Consider the following 16,558-nt stretch of genomic DNA (forward strand, 5'->3'; position numbering starts at 1 on the left):
ACAGCCAGCCCCGGGGCATCGCGCCCGGCACCGGCCGAGTCATCGTGCCCGACATCATCCAAGTCCTGCTCAGGCCCGTCCTGCGGAGCAGCCTGCCCGGACAGACAGCAGGCACGGACAGGCAGCCCCGGCACCAGGAACTCGCCGCAGCCCCACAGCAGGGAGAAGGAGCTGCTGTTCCTCAGCCATAACCCTCGGGACTGGCACAGCTGATGCCGGGCGTGTGGTTTGGGGAGGCACGAGCACTGGGGGATCGCCCGTCCGCAGGACAGGGTGAGGGACGAGGACAGGGCTGAGCACAGGAGCCACAGCACCGCTTCAGACAGCGCTCTGCCCTGCACCTGCTGTTCGAGAAACACATGAGAGCGAGCGTCACTAAAACGGTTTATTATATAAAGCCGTAGGAAATACACAGGAGGTTTAGGACACTTCCTTCTAGAGACTGCTCCAAGCTCCTCAGAATAGCAAACACACAAACTCTGATTTGCCTGCATCAAAGCTTTCAAACGAGGATTCAACAAGGATCTGCATACAGAGTTAATAACACTTCAACATGCATAACATTTTCTGTTCCTAAGTGAAGCCTGGGGGGGGGGGGGGGGCTAGCCCCTTCATCCTGCAGTTGGTTACAAAATGAGATATTCATGACAAAAGAGTACAAAAGGAAGAAAAAAATAACCCACGAGAAGATGCTTTCAGAAAAGCACATGGCTGTCTAAGCAGGGAAGCAGGGTCAGCATCGGTGCCCCAGCAAGACAGAAGCAGGAGGGATGTAGGGACAAGGCAGCCACCGAGCGTCCCATGGCGCCAGCCCTTGCCTGAGCCTGGGATGGCTCACGATGTCCTATTTGGCACAGTTAGGGCCAATGCAGGGACTTGGGAGATGCAAAGCCCCTCCTCAGGGCAGCCCAGGTGCCACCTTTGCTTCTCGTTTGGGACACAGCGAGGGATGAGTGTGGCTGCGGGAGCTGCCGCCGGGGCAGGGGGATGCTCAGCCCTGGCAGGAGCAGGTTGTGGACGCCCCAAGCCCCGTGCTCCTGTGGACGCCCCCCCCTCCAGTGCTCCCAGCAGCCACAGCCTGCGGGAAGGTCCCCTCCCCGCATTAATGGGTCTGCGGTGTCACCTGCGCTGCTGGCGGCTGGGCTCAGCGAGGCAATCCCCATCCCATGGATCCCCATGAGAGGGATGGAGCAGGAATAAAGCCCTGGGTGCTCTCAGCCGTCAGCACGCCCTTCTCCAGGGCTCAGCCAGGCGCGTCTCAGGGGGGGACCAGCAGCGGGTCAATACCCTCCAGCTCAGACACGGCAGATCATGGCACGGATGGCGGGGAACAGGGCAGGGAGGTGGTGGGGGCAGAACACCCCGTACCTGCAAGTGATTTGAGCTCCTCATCCACACCTGAGCGACAGCACCTCCATGCAGATGGGCAGAGCAAAAGACTCTGGCCCACAAACGGTGAGGTGGCTACAGAACTCCGGAGGCTGATCCCATCTGGCAGCACACACGCTCTTCTCCTGGCCACACTCCAGCTTGGTGTCCCCAAAACGTCCCAAGCTGGGCAGAGAGCACCCTCCATGCCCGGGTCGCCAGCCACGCGTACAGAAAGGCTGTGCTGCAAAGCCACCCACAGCGCAGGCCAGCACGGCCAAGCTGCACGGACAGGAGCTGCTGCCTTATGTCACACAGAGCAAGGGAAGCAACAGGGGGGAAAGAGAAAAGTCAGCACTGTGCCAGGGGGAGCGAATACATGCTGCCAGCACGCAGATCCAGCAGCCCATCGCTGAAGCTGCCGCTGCTGCCCTTTGCCAGGGCCCTGGGCTCAGCTCATGCCTGGTCAGACAGGAAGCAAAAGGAAAGAGTAAATAATGGGGGGGTCTTGAAGCTCCTTTCTCAACTTTATTTAGCTTTGACTCTGCACAGAGCCATAGCACAGCGTACTCTAGCCTTCAGAGAGGGGCACAGGAACCCCCTGAACACACCGTGGTTCGGGGTCAGCCCCCATCTCCTGTGCCTTGTGCCCTGCCCCTGACATGTTGTTGGGGTATCTGGCACAAAGACCCTGAAGAATAGAGAAAGCCCCTGCCCCACGGTGTCCTTGGAGGCTCATAGGTCGCTGCTGCAGTCGCGGCACAGGATCTCATCGTTGTCAGGGATGAAGCCTTTCCCGACCAGCGAGGTGTTGCAGCGGGCGCAGTTAAAGCAATTATGGTGCCAGTGACGGTCCTCAAAGGAGACGTATTTACCACCGCCAAAGCCTACGGGAGGGACAGAGCGCAGTGTTAGAACCCCTGGAGAAACCGGGACGAGCTTCCCGCACAGACCGAGGCTTGGACTGTTCATCTCTGAGTCAGATCCTCATTCGCTGCACTGGGGCACCCAAACACCTCCCCGTATTGAATACATCTGAAACGTGGATCTTTACTCCTGGGGGATGAGAGAACCAAAACGATTTCACACCAGATTTTGCAGGGTTGAGATCCTCAGGCCAGAATCACCATTTTCTCCCCCCAGAGGAGCGGACAGCAGAGCTGTCACAGCAAGGGACGGGGCTGAGGGGAGCTCCTGGCAGCACTGCCTGGAGCAGCTCCTTCCAAGGACAGCGCGAGGGAAGTCCTGGGAAGAGCCCTCCTGCCACCAGCCCTGTCCCAGGCTCCTGCAGAGGCTCCGCAGGCAGCTTCCTTCCTCTGCCCGCAGCGCTCGGACTTGTGGGCTGTGACCCCCTTCTCCCCAGGACTGCGACAAACTGATAAGGACCAGACGGGAAGCGGGGTGCCCAGGAGCTGCCCTGTCCTCAGCTGGAGTCATCCTCTGAGTCACCAGCTGATTCACGGCTTTGCAAGAGACGGGAGTTGCAAAGGGAAAGGTCAAGAGGGGGAGGACAGGAAGGAGGCCAGACCCTCTCAGGGGTTTCTGCAGAAGAGGACCCTCGCTTCCCCTGTCTTAGGAGGGTACTGCAGGTCCAGACTCCCTGCAGCAGTTGCTGCTCCAGCTACGGCTGGAAGTCTCTGGCTTTCTCTGAGAGCAATCTTTACACAGGACGTGGCAACTAGCCTCCAACAAGGCAAGCTTGAGACACAAGACCACACTGTGAGGGGTCACTTTGGGAGCCTTTACCCCTGGGCAGAGGGAAATCCTCCCACAGGGCACAGTTCGCCACTTTGAAAGACGCAGATGAAGGGACACGAGTGGCCCTAGGGCCACTGCAGCAGAGAGATCCCCTCTCCTGGGGGGCTCCTTGGAAAGCAGCTGCAGTTTTGGGGGGGATGTGCCTGAGGGCACCTTGTACTCCCCAGCATTTGTCCCGGGGAGGCCTGAAGTGCCTGGAGACACCTGAGCAAGGCTGCGTGGTGGCCATGTGTATGAGCATCCTACGGGCCTGGGTCACACGTGCACCCGAGAGCGCAGCTTCACCCAGAGCAGTCACCGCGTGTGTGCCAACAGGGCAGGCAGGTCATGGCCTGCTCTGCGGAAGCGCCCCGTAACCGGGGCCGTTCTGCTCACCTGTGATGGGCTTCGTGCAGGCGCTGCACTTCTTGGCATAGAGGTTCCCAAAGCACTTGATGCAGTAGGGGTTGTCGTCCTGGGAGGTGAACTGCTGCCCAGCCAGGGGGGTCTTGCAGCCCGTGCAGACGAAACACTCCTTGTGCCACGGCTCATCCCGGTAAGTCACTCCTCCCTTGGTGAGGGTCTGCGGGAAGAGAGCGCACACTGGTGACACAGGGACACGGGCGAACGGGCCGCAGCGCAGGACCAGCAGCCAGCCGGGGTGGTGGCGCCTGAACCCATCTCTGGCGGGGCTCAGGCCGGAGTGGGGAACGTGGCCCTGGATCAGAGAACGCGGGGGCTGCGGGCTGTGGGGCCAGACATACCTTTTTGCAACGAGTGCAGCGAGGAGCAAACTTGCTCTCGTAACAGGGGACACAGTAATAATCCTTATTGTCTGGGATGAAGGATCGTGACCCGATGGGCTGCTGGCAGCTGCTGCATATGAAGCAATGCTCGTGCCAGGTTTGTCCGTTGTACTCCAGCTTACGGGATCCTGCAGAGAGAGCCGTTCAGTGAAGGAGGGAGCTGCGGGAGGCTGTGCGGGATGAACCGCGGTCCTGCACACCCCGCTCTCTGCCTGCCCTCCCCATGGCAGCAGCTGGAGCGGGGAGGCTCCGGGCCCACCCCACCACCAAGGGGGGGCTGTGGGAACATGCCCTCAGACCCGCACACAGCCCACAGCAGAGACGCCTGTTGTAACCCATTTGTAACCTGCACCTGAAGATGGTGCCAGAATGGCCAAGCAAAGACACTCCTTTGCCTCAGGCCATCTCCAGGGATGATCACACATCTTGAGTCATTCCTTCTCTTCTCGTCAGCACACACCAGAAAATGCCCAGGAAACCCTTTGTTATCTCCTCCCTGGCTCACTTCCCCATGAAAAAGGGGAACAGATGGACGGGGCTGCTGCGGTGACCACAGCACAGGATCCCACTGTCTTGTCAGACAAAGTGCCCGCCCCACTCCGTGCCGTGAGAGTGCGGCAGGAGAGCAGAAATTCCGCTCTCTTCCTTGCTGCCCTGGTGTTGGACCCTGCAGCCCTGGCTGATGCCGCCGGGACCAGGAAAAAACCGCAGCGCTCGAGTCTGCCTGCTCCTACCTGGCATGACCGTCTTCTCGCAGGCAACGCACTTGGAGGAGAACTCGCTGCAGTAGCAGTCATTGCACAGCAGCTCCTCGCCTTGGCAGGTGAACGGCTCGTCGGCCAGGGAGCGGTCACAGCGGAAGCAACAGAAGCAGTGCTCGTGGTAATGGCGGTCCTCGTAGTACAGCTCCTGGGGAGGACAGCCGAGGTGAGGAGGGACCGATGGCCCCAGGGAAGCGCCCTGCCCGGCCGCAGGGCCCCATACTCACTCTGCAGTCGTGGCCGATCAGCTCTTTGCACTCATCGCAGGTGTTGGCAAAGTGGGCGTCGTAGCAGGGGATGCAGTACGGGCCATTGTCCATCTGGATGTACTTGCGCCCGTACAAGGACTCCTTGCAGTTGTCGCAGTCAAAGCACTCCGTCATGGTGCCAGTCTGAGGGGCTCCTTCACCTGCTAAGAGACCAGTGGAGATGCTGCGTCAGCATCAGCTTACGCTGCCTGAGATGTCCCCGCACAGCCCTGCCACCTCCAGAGGGCAAGGACCTGAATCCCTGAGCCGGCAAATGGCTGCTGTCAGGAGAGGACACAGACCCGAGCTGCGGCAACTGCCCCGTGGCCGTACGCACTTCCAAAAAAGCCTGCACACAGTCGGGGCCTGGCACGAACCTCGCTGCGGGTTTGTGCTCCAGTTCAACAGCTCGGGCACCGCTCAGAGAATGTACGCGTGCAGTCGAGCTTCTCGCTGCCTGCCTCCTTGCTGGGAAGCAAAGTGTAAACAATGACCAAAAGAGAGAATTTGCTTTCCTGGGAAGCTTTGATTTGGCACTGAGAACAGGAGCAGGCACCCGCTGGGTGCACATCCACTGCCACGTCAGAGAGCCAGCCGCCTCGAGGGAGATCTGCCTACCAAGCAGAGACCCGCGCTCAGCCACCAGCACGATCCCTGCTGACGGCCCGTGAGCCGATGCTCTGCCCGATGGGGCCGTCAGCCTTTCAAACTCCGCAACTTCTCCAGAACTTTAAAGCAGCCGCTCCCCAGGGAAGCAGAAATGGAGTACCCCACACCGTGCCTGGCTACAGAACCACATCCCAGCAAACCGTTTTACACATATTGCTCCAACTACAAACACTCTTCAGGGAGAAAGTGTTGGGGAGGGCGGGAGTTTTACAAGCAACAGAGGTGTTGGGTTTTGCACGCAGGAGATCAGACATCTCTCGTTGCCTCTTGTCTCCCTCTCAGACAAGAGGTTTGTGGAACTATTTCGCTTTCTTTGGAGCACTGACTCCAGAACAAAAGCATCTTCCTTCTGTTTGGTTTAACCTGGTTATTCCTAAATATGGAGTTTTCCACTTGCAAAATCACACCCTTCTTTATTACAGGTTGCTATCAAGTGTAGACAAGCCCAGGGAATTACATCTGAGCAGTCAGCTGCAGAGCGCCGCACGCTGCACTTTTCTTCGGGAACCCACCCACTTCAGAAAGAGCTATTCTGGCTCAATCTGCAGTTTGGCATTTCGTGGTGCCGGGAGCTCACCGCCAGCCCCCGCGCCTCCTCCCCACGGGCTCCCCGGCAGCAGCGGCTCCCTCCGGGGCAGGAGCCGATCCAGACAGCTCTGACTCATGGCAGCGAGCTCCCCAGGGCTATTCTTGGTCGAACCGCACAGCTCCCAGCTGTTGTCAAGCTTGGTATGTGCCGATAGGGCTGCCGGTGAATAAATCTAGTGTTCCCACATGGCTACGTGACCAACAGAGGGGGAACAAAGTCCCTTTTCAGACGCTCTCGTTACCCAGCTGCTGCCCCGGCCATGTTCTGCTCCGCTGACCGCTCCGTGCCCTGCAGCATGGCAGGCTGCTGCGGGGGACTGCGGTGGCGGCAGCAGCGCCACAGCGTGTGCCTGCCACCCGTGGGGGCTTTGGGCCACTGCTGCACTGAGCCCGTCCCCCAGAGCCCCAGCAGCAGCTGCCCATGGAACAAGGCAGCCCGTGCTGGGCAACTCCCAGTCTGTTACTGGAGATGGGGCACTGGGAGAGTTCGCATGGCGGAGCCGGAGGGGTGCTGGCGTGCCGAACCAGACTGCTGCTGGTTCAGTCTGCCCCTGCTCTGCCACAGCCCGGGCTGACCCCCAGCAGCCCCCCCTCCGGGGCACCCCCCGAGTGCTCACCCGGCCGCGCAGCGGCTCCCGCAACCCCGACGGCTCCTGGCGCTTCTCAGCCACCGCCACCTCCTCGGCCCCGCTCGCCTTCGCTCCCTGAAGCCACCCGGGACCTTTTCCTCTGGCAAAGAATGAAAATCATATTACTAACCCTCCTCCTCCTCCCAGCCCTGTCGAAGGGAACTTTCCAAGGTGTGTCTGTAATAAAAGGGCCTCTAATGAGCACTCCTACCCTGGGAGCCGCCGGAGCCAGGAGCTGCCATGTTTGCTCAATGGGCTGCGCTTTATCTCTGTGGTCTGTAATATGGGGTCAGAGGACATCAGAAAACGCAAGGGAAGGAAAAACAACTTGAATGGAGAAGCCTTGGGTTTTACCAGTGACAGGGACTCGTCCTCCCAAGCACTGCTATGCCTGACCTTGACACTGTCCCTCTGTGAGCCCTGGTTCCCAAAGCCAAAAGCAGGGACAGCCCGGTCTTGTCGTGCTGGCAGATGCCCGACGCCAGCAGAGCAACTCCTGGGAGCCTCACGTGGCCGAGACTGCGACGGGAGCCCACGGGATCAGACTCTGCGCTGCCTCTTCCACAGAAAAAAAGAACAGGCCCAGGAAGTTTGCTCAGGGTTATTTGTATTAGATAAGCCCTTTGCTCTCTTTGTTCCGGTCTCAGAGGCAGCGCAGGGCAGGGGTGCCAAAGCCCTACGCAACGCCAAAGCAAACCCTGCGTCTTCGCCCCCGAGGAGACGGCACTGCCGGAGACCGAGTCACGGAGAAGAGGAAGGTGAGACAACAGAAAGAGAGTGAAAGGAACAGCACAAAAGCCCACAATTCTTATTGTGACTGTAATGAGGAACCTGGAAATTGTCTCCATTCGTGAAGAAAAGAGGTGGAGTTCTAAAATGCATTAAAAAAACCGCACTTTAATTGAGGCTCAGATGTAGAAGGCACAATATAGGCAATCACTATGCGTGCTAATTAGCATGTGCTCATACCTTGCAGTCTGCACCACCCTGTAAACATTAGCTGCGTGCTAGGCTGATGTAAGTATCACTTTCAAATACTAACCAAGGCGTTGCCCTAAAATGATGGGATTCCAGTTGCAAAGAGGGGGTTGGTTTGCCCATTGCCCGATGGCCGCGGTCCCTGTGGGACAAGGTCGGCTGGAGCAGGGCCCCGTACGCGGGGACGGTGGAGCTGGATGTGGGGTGTTCTCTCAGCTGTCTCGCTGGCTGTCTGAGGGCAAAAATAAACAACAGATATATGCCTGCCAGCTGCCTACCCTTCCCCTTTGACAGATATAGTTGTGCTCATGGAGGAAAGGAAGTTCAGTTCCTCTCCTGTGCCCATGAACAAACAGCTTTGGGAACAAGAGCTCCCCTCGCAAACAACATTTAAAGTGCTCCAGGATGCAAATCTGATCAGTCTGGAACAGAGCTCAGAATAGCTTCACGTATGAGAAAGGTCAGCGATTTGTCAAGGACGCACCACAGAGCCCACTTTCTAATTAGAGAGTAACATGCACCTAACACCACCCCGGTGTCATTGTCCGCAGCAACACAGCAGATGGCTTAGCAACAGCCCCAGGAGATTATTGCATTAATTTTAGTGTCGATAAACTGGGGACCTGTTATGCAAAGGAGCCAGTACAGACTGTCCAGGGCCAGGCGTTCTCCTGCATGCAATCGCTTCAGAGTTTAACCAGCCTTTTGAAACGATTCCTGCTACAATGAACTCCTTCAGCAGAGGCCTCACGTATATGGTGAGCCTATAACCCTGCGTAACTTCACACCAGTTTGTTGCTCGTTGTCGGGTCACAACCAGCTGCTCCGCAGTGATCCCAGAGCAACCCATAAGGCTATTCCTAGGGAAACATTTAATCTGCCCAGGACACAGGAACAGACCTGCCTTTGGCTGTCAGGTTCCTGCCTACTCGCATCTCCCCTGGGCTGCTCTGAGCAGGGAACTGCTCGTGCAGGCGCAGCTCACACCTAGAGATGCCAAAGGGAAAGCACAACCTCGCTGGGACAGGCCAGCGCTCCCCATGTAAGGATGAAACCGTCCAGGGACACGGCTTTGGAAGACAGTCCTCAACGCGCTCCAAGGTCAGGAGAGGAGAAGAACGCTTTCTGTTCCTGTTGGCTTTCCAGAACCATTATGGGTCCTGGAATCTGCGTGAAATTGTTTCTGCCTGCCACCGGCCCTAAAAGGGAAACCATCTGCTTGCTCCGAGGAGCAGCTCCAGCCCCTCCATTAGGCTGGGAACGTTTTCAGTCCACGTTTCCCAACACGGCTCCTGCGGATCCGCCCAGGGCCACTGCGCACCCCGGGCAGGGGTGGCACGGCCAGCCCTGGCTCTCTGGGGATGGAGGGGACCAGCTCTCCGGGGGGCCGCCGGGGTTCCCTGCACCCCCTCACGCTGCTGCCAGACCCACGCGCGGGGCTGTAGACCTGGGGCGCTGGGAACAGCATCCCCCATCTGCTATTGGAGGAGACCCCGCTTTCGGCTGGAGGCAGCTCCCAGAGAGGTGCCAAGCGTTTCATCAGACCGCGCACCCCCGGGAGCGGTGCTGCACCACGGAGTCGCATCCTGCCCTCGGATCTCCGAGCTGCCTCCAGCCGCGGCCTCCCCACCTCGGGGCAGCTCACAAACCATAGTACGAGGGGCTGCTCCGGGGGGGGCTCCGGCACAGAGGAGCTGAGTCCTGGCAGGGACCCTCAGCACGGCCATGGACCTCACCCGGCACCTCCCCATCGCCAGCACAACGGGAGGACGCCGCAGGTCATTTCTCCAACACGTAGGGAAGATTTGGCTCCTGCAGTCGGCCTCGAGGGAGGAGGCAGCAGGAGGCAGATGAATCAGCGGGGGGGTACGGCCACACAGCCCCACCGGCACCCCTGGGATGCTGTGCTTACGCACCGCAGGTCCCGAGCTCTGCTGAGGAGGCTGCACCGCAGTCATTTCCCCAGGCACGGGCAGAGCAACCTCCTGCCCAGAGCTGTCACGGGCTGCTCCGGGATCCGCAACACGCTCAGCAAAACGGCTGGCACAGCTGTGAGGAAACACCCTGCCTTTCCAGTGAAATCAGTGCTGTTAGACTCATCCTTGCTCAGCAAGATAGGCAGCTTCCCAGGACTTTGAGAGGAAGAAGTGGCAGAAACTGTTAAAGCATCTGACAAATCACAAGGCATACCTAGGTTGTTGCGCAATTTTTACAGTCTTAGAATGGCAAATTGAGGATTTCCTAATGTTCAGACGGGATCTCTGAGGTGCCCTCCATTCAAAGTGCAAAACCACATCGCACGGACTCCCTCCTGACAGCTCTGCATATAGATCAAGATAATTGCTAAAAGCACGACTGTCCCACAAATGTCTGATCTTGCCCTAAAATCGAGAAAAATCTCACCCGATGTCGGCCCACAGCCCGCCCAGCGGTGCCCGGCGGGAAACACCGCGCTGTTTGCGCAGCCCTGACTGAGACACCACGCCTGGTCCAGATACGCTCAGAAGATCGGGAAAGCAGCAACAATTTTTTTTGGTTTTAAAGTTTAAATTAAACTTTCGAATTACCATAAATGATTGGCCAGGTCTCCCAGGAAGGCCGACAAACCTTAGAGAGACCATATGCAGAGTCAGCTATCCGCACATGGAAACAGCTTTGGCCTTGACGTGCTTACACACGCTCTCCAGTCGACGTCTGGAGGGGTCCGTAAGAAACCTCGACACCCCCGGTGCCTGCGGACCAGGGCTGCAGGAAGTTCAGAGTCCTAAGGAACTCCAAACCGCTGCCGCTCTGGTTTCAAAACACCCATGAGTTCATAGACCTTTTTCCTCTAGCACTAAATTCCTCCTTCTTTCTCCTAAGATAAGGAAACATAGAACAAAACTTTTCCTATGCGAAAGGAAAACCTGCTGCTAGTAAGTCAGGCTCTCACAAGGCAGCATCCCCATACAAGGTAATGGGACAAAGCTCTGAGCCAGTATTTGTGCACACTGGGACTTTTGTCCCTTCTCTACCCTTTAAAGAAAGAATATCTTTTTAATGAGGCCGCAGTTGCAGGGGAATCCAATTTTCCATGCTACAGTGGAAAACCAGGCGGGTTTGCCCATCTGAGACTCAAACTGTAATTTCTTGTGGCTGAGACCTTGCTTTGCACTTAGTTTTCAGCTACTTCTGTCCCTTTCCTCCCCACATCCTTCCTATCCGAGCAGGTCCCCTGAGTCCAGCCGGGAGCTGAAGCATCCACACGGTGAGCATGAAGATACGTGGTTTGCGGGAAGAGAAACGGAAGATTCTATTCAAACGCCACCAGTGAGAAATGCCAGGCTTCCCGTGGGTGCCCGGCTTCACTGCGTCCACCCACCTTCCACAGGCCCAGCAGAGGGGCAGCAGAGCGCAGGCGGACACGGAGAAAGGCAACATGCAGTTCAGCTCTCGCTCTAGACTTATTTGCTTTGGGGAAAGTGAATTCTACCAGGGTCAGAAAAAGAAGCTTAGGAGTCCCTACCATGCAACCGTAAAAAGAAAAACTCTGCCCAGGAAGAAAGGAAGGGGTGATTTCAGAGTTAAAAATTTATTACTAATCAGCTGTAAGGGTTAATTAACTATTTCAGTTTCTGAACAAAATCCTCCCCCTTCGGGGGGCAGCCTGGACCGAGGGCAGAGCTAACGGCAGCAGAGCTGCCAGGACACATTCAGAACAAGCAGCCTGTGTCATTCTGCTAACATTAAAACTGAATGTTTGCTCAAGAGATCAGCTGTTAATCTTACTCAAAATGTATACAAAGAACGCGAATTCCGTGCACTCAACAGGAAGTCTGGAATTGAAACCATTTGGGCAGTTTGGACCTGTCATGATTCAAGCAGACGACTTAACAGAAGGAGGAAGTCCAAGAGCAGAGGAGTAAGATACGAACACATCGGAAACTTCTTCCCAGCTGAACAAAGTCCCCTTTAGCAGATGGTCATGAAACCTGCAGCTCCTGGAAGGTGCCAGGAGAGATTCTGGCCGACCTCTGGAGAGGCTTGGGAGAAGGGAGAGATGTCCTGGCCCAAGCTCCACATGGCGGGTTCCTTCCCCTGCCCAGTGTGGGCTGAGCGGGAGCCCGCTGGCAGCGGCCGCCTGCACCGAGCCAGTCGGTCACCAGAGCTCGCAGGGGGCTGCGGGGCAGCAGCTGCCGACGTGGCCAGGGTGACCATAATAGGAAGAAAGACGCTGGCGCCAAGTTTCAGGGAGCGTGACCTATCACAGGAGCTTCGGTGCGACCAGAGGAGCGGGAGTCACAGGCCAGGGAAGCGGCTGCTCGTATCAATTCTTAAAAAGGAGCAAGGAACAGGCGTGCGATGCTTTCTGAAGTCCTGCTCCCTTCTCCTCTCGAGCACATTGGTCATCCCGTCTCAGAGAGAAGGATATGCTCCCCTTCCAATATGGTTACGGCGATATCAAAAGCATCAGAGTCATACTGAAAGGGAGGGCACAAAATCCTCAGGCTTTCCTCGCTTGTGACAGCCAGCGGGCACCACACCAGCCCCGCGGCAGCACGACATCACACCAGCATGACCCCACGCCGGCCCCGCGGCGTCCCAACCCCACGCCGGCGCTGCCATCGCAGAGGCTGCCAGCGCTGGACCATACCATCAGCTCACGCCACATCCCCAACGTGGCAACACACACAATTCCCACCCACTTGTGGTCTCTCAGCCTCAACAGCCCTGGCAAAAACGCCGTCAGCTAGCGGGGGCTTGAGAAATCACATCATGAGAACCTGCCAAGGTCATATCCACAAATTCCCTTAGTTTTCTTCTTTTAACTAGAAAATTGGGCAAGAACGAGGAACTTGCTGTCCGTGCAGGGCTGAATGGCCTTTTAGATGTATTGAGCAGACCATACACTAACCATCACCCTACTGGCAACAAACAGGAACACAAGAACATAAAACAAACCCTGAAGATAGTCATCAACCATATAAAACAAATTAACGGGCAGTGGCCGGCTGCCAGGCCCCAGGTTTCACACCAGGCCCAGGCAGGAGCTGGTCTGGACAGTGAAATGCCCGTCCCTTGTACGATTTACCTGTGAACCTTCTTTGCCCACGTCATTATGAAGTGATGGACAAGAAAAGGTGGTGGGGAGGGACTGCAACCAGATGAGGTCTCATCAAGAAAGTCATGAAGAGAGCACATATAAATGTACGTGAAAACTACAAACTGGTCCATACGGGGCTTCGTGCCACCTGCCCGTTGGAGCACAGGTTTTCTTGTCCTGTGTGCTACAGCCTCGTAACGCCACCATTTGCAGTTACAACCTCGCGCGAGGTACAGGGCACCAGCATGAAGTGAGCATTCTCCAGAAACCAACAAGATGGGAAAACGCATCCACGCCCCAAACTCAGAAGACACAACTCTGTCGCACAGAGCCTGGGATGTCCTAAACCTTCCCAAGGCAGAAAACCAGCAAGATCTTTATAGTGCCCTGGCTACTACAGAAAGAAAAAAAAAAAGGGAGCCCGGAAGAATAAGCATATCGTGAGGATTATAATCTAGCAATGAAAGTTTAATTTTAGAGTGGATTGATCTATGCCCGTCTAACCCAGCACAGTTGGCCCACAGCCATGGAAAAGCCCAACGGCTGATCCAACTGCTCAAACCCAGGGCTCCGGCAATAGCGTTTCAAAATCTTCGCCCTGTGAAATAAAGGTCACATCCAGTACACGAGATTTCAAATGTAAAAGCATGAGAGGAAATGACTAACTGCGCACGGAGGCCAATTTACCTTCATCTTAGATCTGCTCAGCACACAAGAATCTTGCAATGCAAACAGACATCGCAGCCTACACGCAGAAAAAATAATCTGACGGCTCTAGTTGCTAGTTCTTGGGGTCTGTGCATCTCAGTACAGATATCACTGCAAAATAATGGAATTCCACTCTATTTCCCTAAAGTTCTCTTACAATTCCAGCTTATACTGTAGTTTTCACTTTTCTTTCCCTTAGAGGCAGCTGTTTTTTAAATTGAGGATGAAGCCATTCTTAATTCCGAGGTGATCCGGAATTTAAGTTAGTGCTTACTCAGCTTTTTGTTGTCCCTGAATAAAAGGTGCTTAGCCGATTATACCTCTATTTTTGCACATAAAGGCAATCAAAGGGCTGCTTCTGGACAAGAACACGCGTGAGCTGGTGGACGGGCTGCGGGGGACGGGCGCAGCCGCAGTGCGCGTGTTCCATGCTCACATGACGAAAAGCAAACCTGCGCGGCCCGAGCCCAATCCCTTATTAACTGTTTTCTGCAGAAAGCCCAGCAGCTCTTTTGCTGATCAAGACTCTGCTCAATTTCAGTTGGGTTTGTTTGGTTTTTTTTTTAATAAACAAAGCAACTCTGACTTACAGTAGCAGGAAAAGACATATAAACCAGGCATGTTTTATTTAATGCATGCCTATTACTTAAAGGGCAAAGCAAATTTCTTCACCAAATTTGGTCAAAATATTCCCTTTTTCAAGTTGATTCTTTGCCTCTCAAAAATGAGCATTTGTAGTTGGTTTCTTGCATGTTAGCGGATCTGCTGGCTGAGGAAGGTGACCTGCACTGTAACCCTGGCAGGTTTGTGCCTTTCGGGGCTCTCCAACCTGCACGCAAAGTCAACGGAGCGGAGAGAAAGCCAGGGAGGTGACAGGGGGGACACTGCAGTGACACCCCTGTGCCCCACAGGCTCTTGCCCAATGGCCCCTCTCCCAGCACCGACGCCAGGGCTCTCCACCGTGCCGCTGCTCCCACCAGCGCTGAGGATGGTCTCCCGCTACGGCGCTTTTCCCGGCTGCTGGGGTCCCCTGCAAGCGAAGGCAACCTCAGCGCTGCAGCTCGCAGCCATGTGAGCAGCTTCTAAATCTGGGGAAGGACCGAATCCTGGCAAAGATGAACTGTCTCAGGTTTCCGTCCCGAGAACTGCTGGCCTGTGGTCCGAAACAAAACGAAGCTCATTTGTTGCCTGGGAGATGCTGTGGGTGCCAGCTGCTGCCCGCCTGGAAAAGGGACCGCTCTGACAGGGCAGCGGCCAGCCCCGCCGAGCACGGGGAGCTGCACAACGGGGACTGGCATCGCTGGGAGAAGACGGCGACCTCTCCTTTTAGCCACTTTAGTAGAAGCAAAACAAGTTTCCTGCTTCTGTGGCGGAGGATTTCCCTGCTAAGTGATCGGGTCACCAGCTATCATTTACTTTTACTATACAGAGCTGGTTAGCTTCAAATCAGTCTCTTTGTTCAAGCATTTCTCACGAGCACCTTTAAAAACCACTTAAATACTGCACGTTTTAAACAACAGAAGCCATTGGTTGCAATTGTCACATATTTTACATAAAAAAAATCTCTAAGAAACAACTCCTTGCAAGCACTAAAAAGAAAGTTGCGAGATGCGACATGCTTTCCAATCTCTGCCACGCTGTGCTGCCATGCCTGCAGATAAAGAGTCTTTACCAGCATCTGCCAAAGGGAAAACTCTTGCCACATCCAAAAGCCTAAGTGGAAACAGCTATTTTATGGGCATCCATGCTCACAAAATTTCTGAACGCCTTTATATCCCGCAGCCACACACAGAGTTTCCAACACCGATGCCCCCGCGCGCTGATGTGCCCGCTCAGAACTTGCGCTGCTGCTCTCGCTCCAACCACGGGGCACCGCGGCTGGCAGGCGGTGCAGCAAGGCACCCGTGCCTGGAAACTCATAAAGGGAGGAAAACCGCTCCTTCACAGAAAAAAAACCAAAAAACCAAACCACCAAACACGCAAATAGAAAAGAAGTAACAATATTAGAGCCCCCTGATCCAGCTCCGTGGCTCATTTACAGAGCCTCATTCTCTCATTCAAAGCTGAGATTTACAAGGGAAACCTACATGAAACAGATTTGCCACAGATTAAAAAGGAACTGAAAGGTCAGAATATTAACTAACGGAGGCTCCTCTCATGATGGCTTTCGGGTAAAGTCCAAGAAGAGTTGATGTTTCAGCCCCTGAAGCAGCAGATATGAAGCAAAGCCCCATTTCTCTGCTGCAGAGATGCTCCACAGCCGCTCGCCGAGGGGAGCGACAGCGACCAGCTCTCTGCCCAGGCTGAGAGACTCTCCAAAGCCATTTGTCTGCTCAGGCAGTTCAGGGATCGTGTGCTTCACTGCACCAAGACACCACCAAAACGCCCTAAAAACCCTCTCTCTGTTCTCCTCACTGAGCAGAAGTGCTCTATTTGCAAGATATTTGTCCCACATTGGGGAACCCCCGGAAACAAACGCTCAGACCAGGTCTCTGTTACCTTGCATTGCGGGATGCGATGGAGCAGCGCAGAACACGGCGGCCGCAGGGTAGGACGCAGCTCTCCCGGTGACTCAGGGCGCAGACGGCCGGAGCAGGTGCGACCGGCGAGAGACTCACCAGTAAATCATCACTTGGCCAGCAAAACACCCAAGTGCTTGCCCAGGAACAAAAGCAGCCCCATCATAAACCAGGGGGTGACATCAGCACAGGGATTGCATTTCCTACGGAGGTTTAAATGTCACTACTTGTGACTGGAAATCGGACACTTCAAATTCAAGTTACTCTAAGTTTTCATAAGAGACATAAGAATTCCGACTCCAATTTTGTGTAGACGCATTTCATTTCCAAACCCTTTCTATTTCTCAATGTCACGATGGCAGAGAAGAAAGAGAACAAGCAAAACTCCTAACAGAAAGTGAAAAAGTTAATGAACATTGTTATTAGCCTGACCTACCAAGTCAGGCACTAATGAGGTGAACCAC

General features: G+C 55.4%; 1 protein-coding gene across 6 annotated transcripts in view; it reads right to left on the reverse strand.

Annotated features, from left to right (window-relative positions):
• Window positions 1-371: 371 nt before the first annotated feature.
• Window positions 372-16,558, reverse strand: part of FHL3 (four and a half LIM domains 3) — a 28,907-nt gene continuing 12,720 nt past the window's right edge. The window contains exons 2-7 of one of the 6 annotated variants that reach the window (XM_063355695.1): window positions 6,795-6,906; window positions 4,900-5,081; window positions 4,646-4,820; window positions 3,870-4,039; window positions 3,502-3,688; window positions 372-2,255 (exon numbers count right to left, since the gene is read on the reverse strand). In XM_063355695.1, the coding sequence (XP_063211765.1) occupies window positions 2,104-2,255; window positions 3,502-3,688; window positions 3,870-4,039; window positions 4,646-4,820; window positions 4,900-5,055 (840 nt within the window). In that variant the 5' untranslated portion in view covers window positions 5,056-5,081; window positions 6,795-6,906 and the 3' untranslated portion in view covers window positions 372-2,103. Of the gene's footprint in view, window positions 2,256-3,501; window positions 3,689-3,869; window positions 4,040-4,645; window positions 4,821-4,899; window positions 5,085-6,794; window positions 6,907-16,074; window positions 16,236-16,558 lie in introns of those variants that run through there. The other 5 variants (XM_063355693.1, XM_063355692.1, XM_063355690.1 and 2 more) reach the window with 5 other exon arrangements.

Source organism: Chroicocephalus ridibundus, chromosome 19 (assembly GCF_963924245.1).
Source record: "Chroicocephalus ridibundus chromosome 19, bChrRid1.1, whole genome shotgun sequence".
Lineage (NCBI taxonomy): Eukaryota > Metazoa > Chordata > Aves > Charadriiformes > Laridae > Chroicocephalus > Chroicocephalus ridibundus.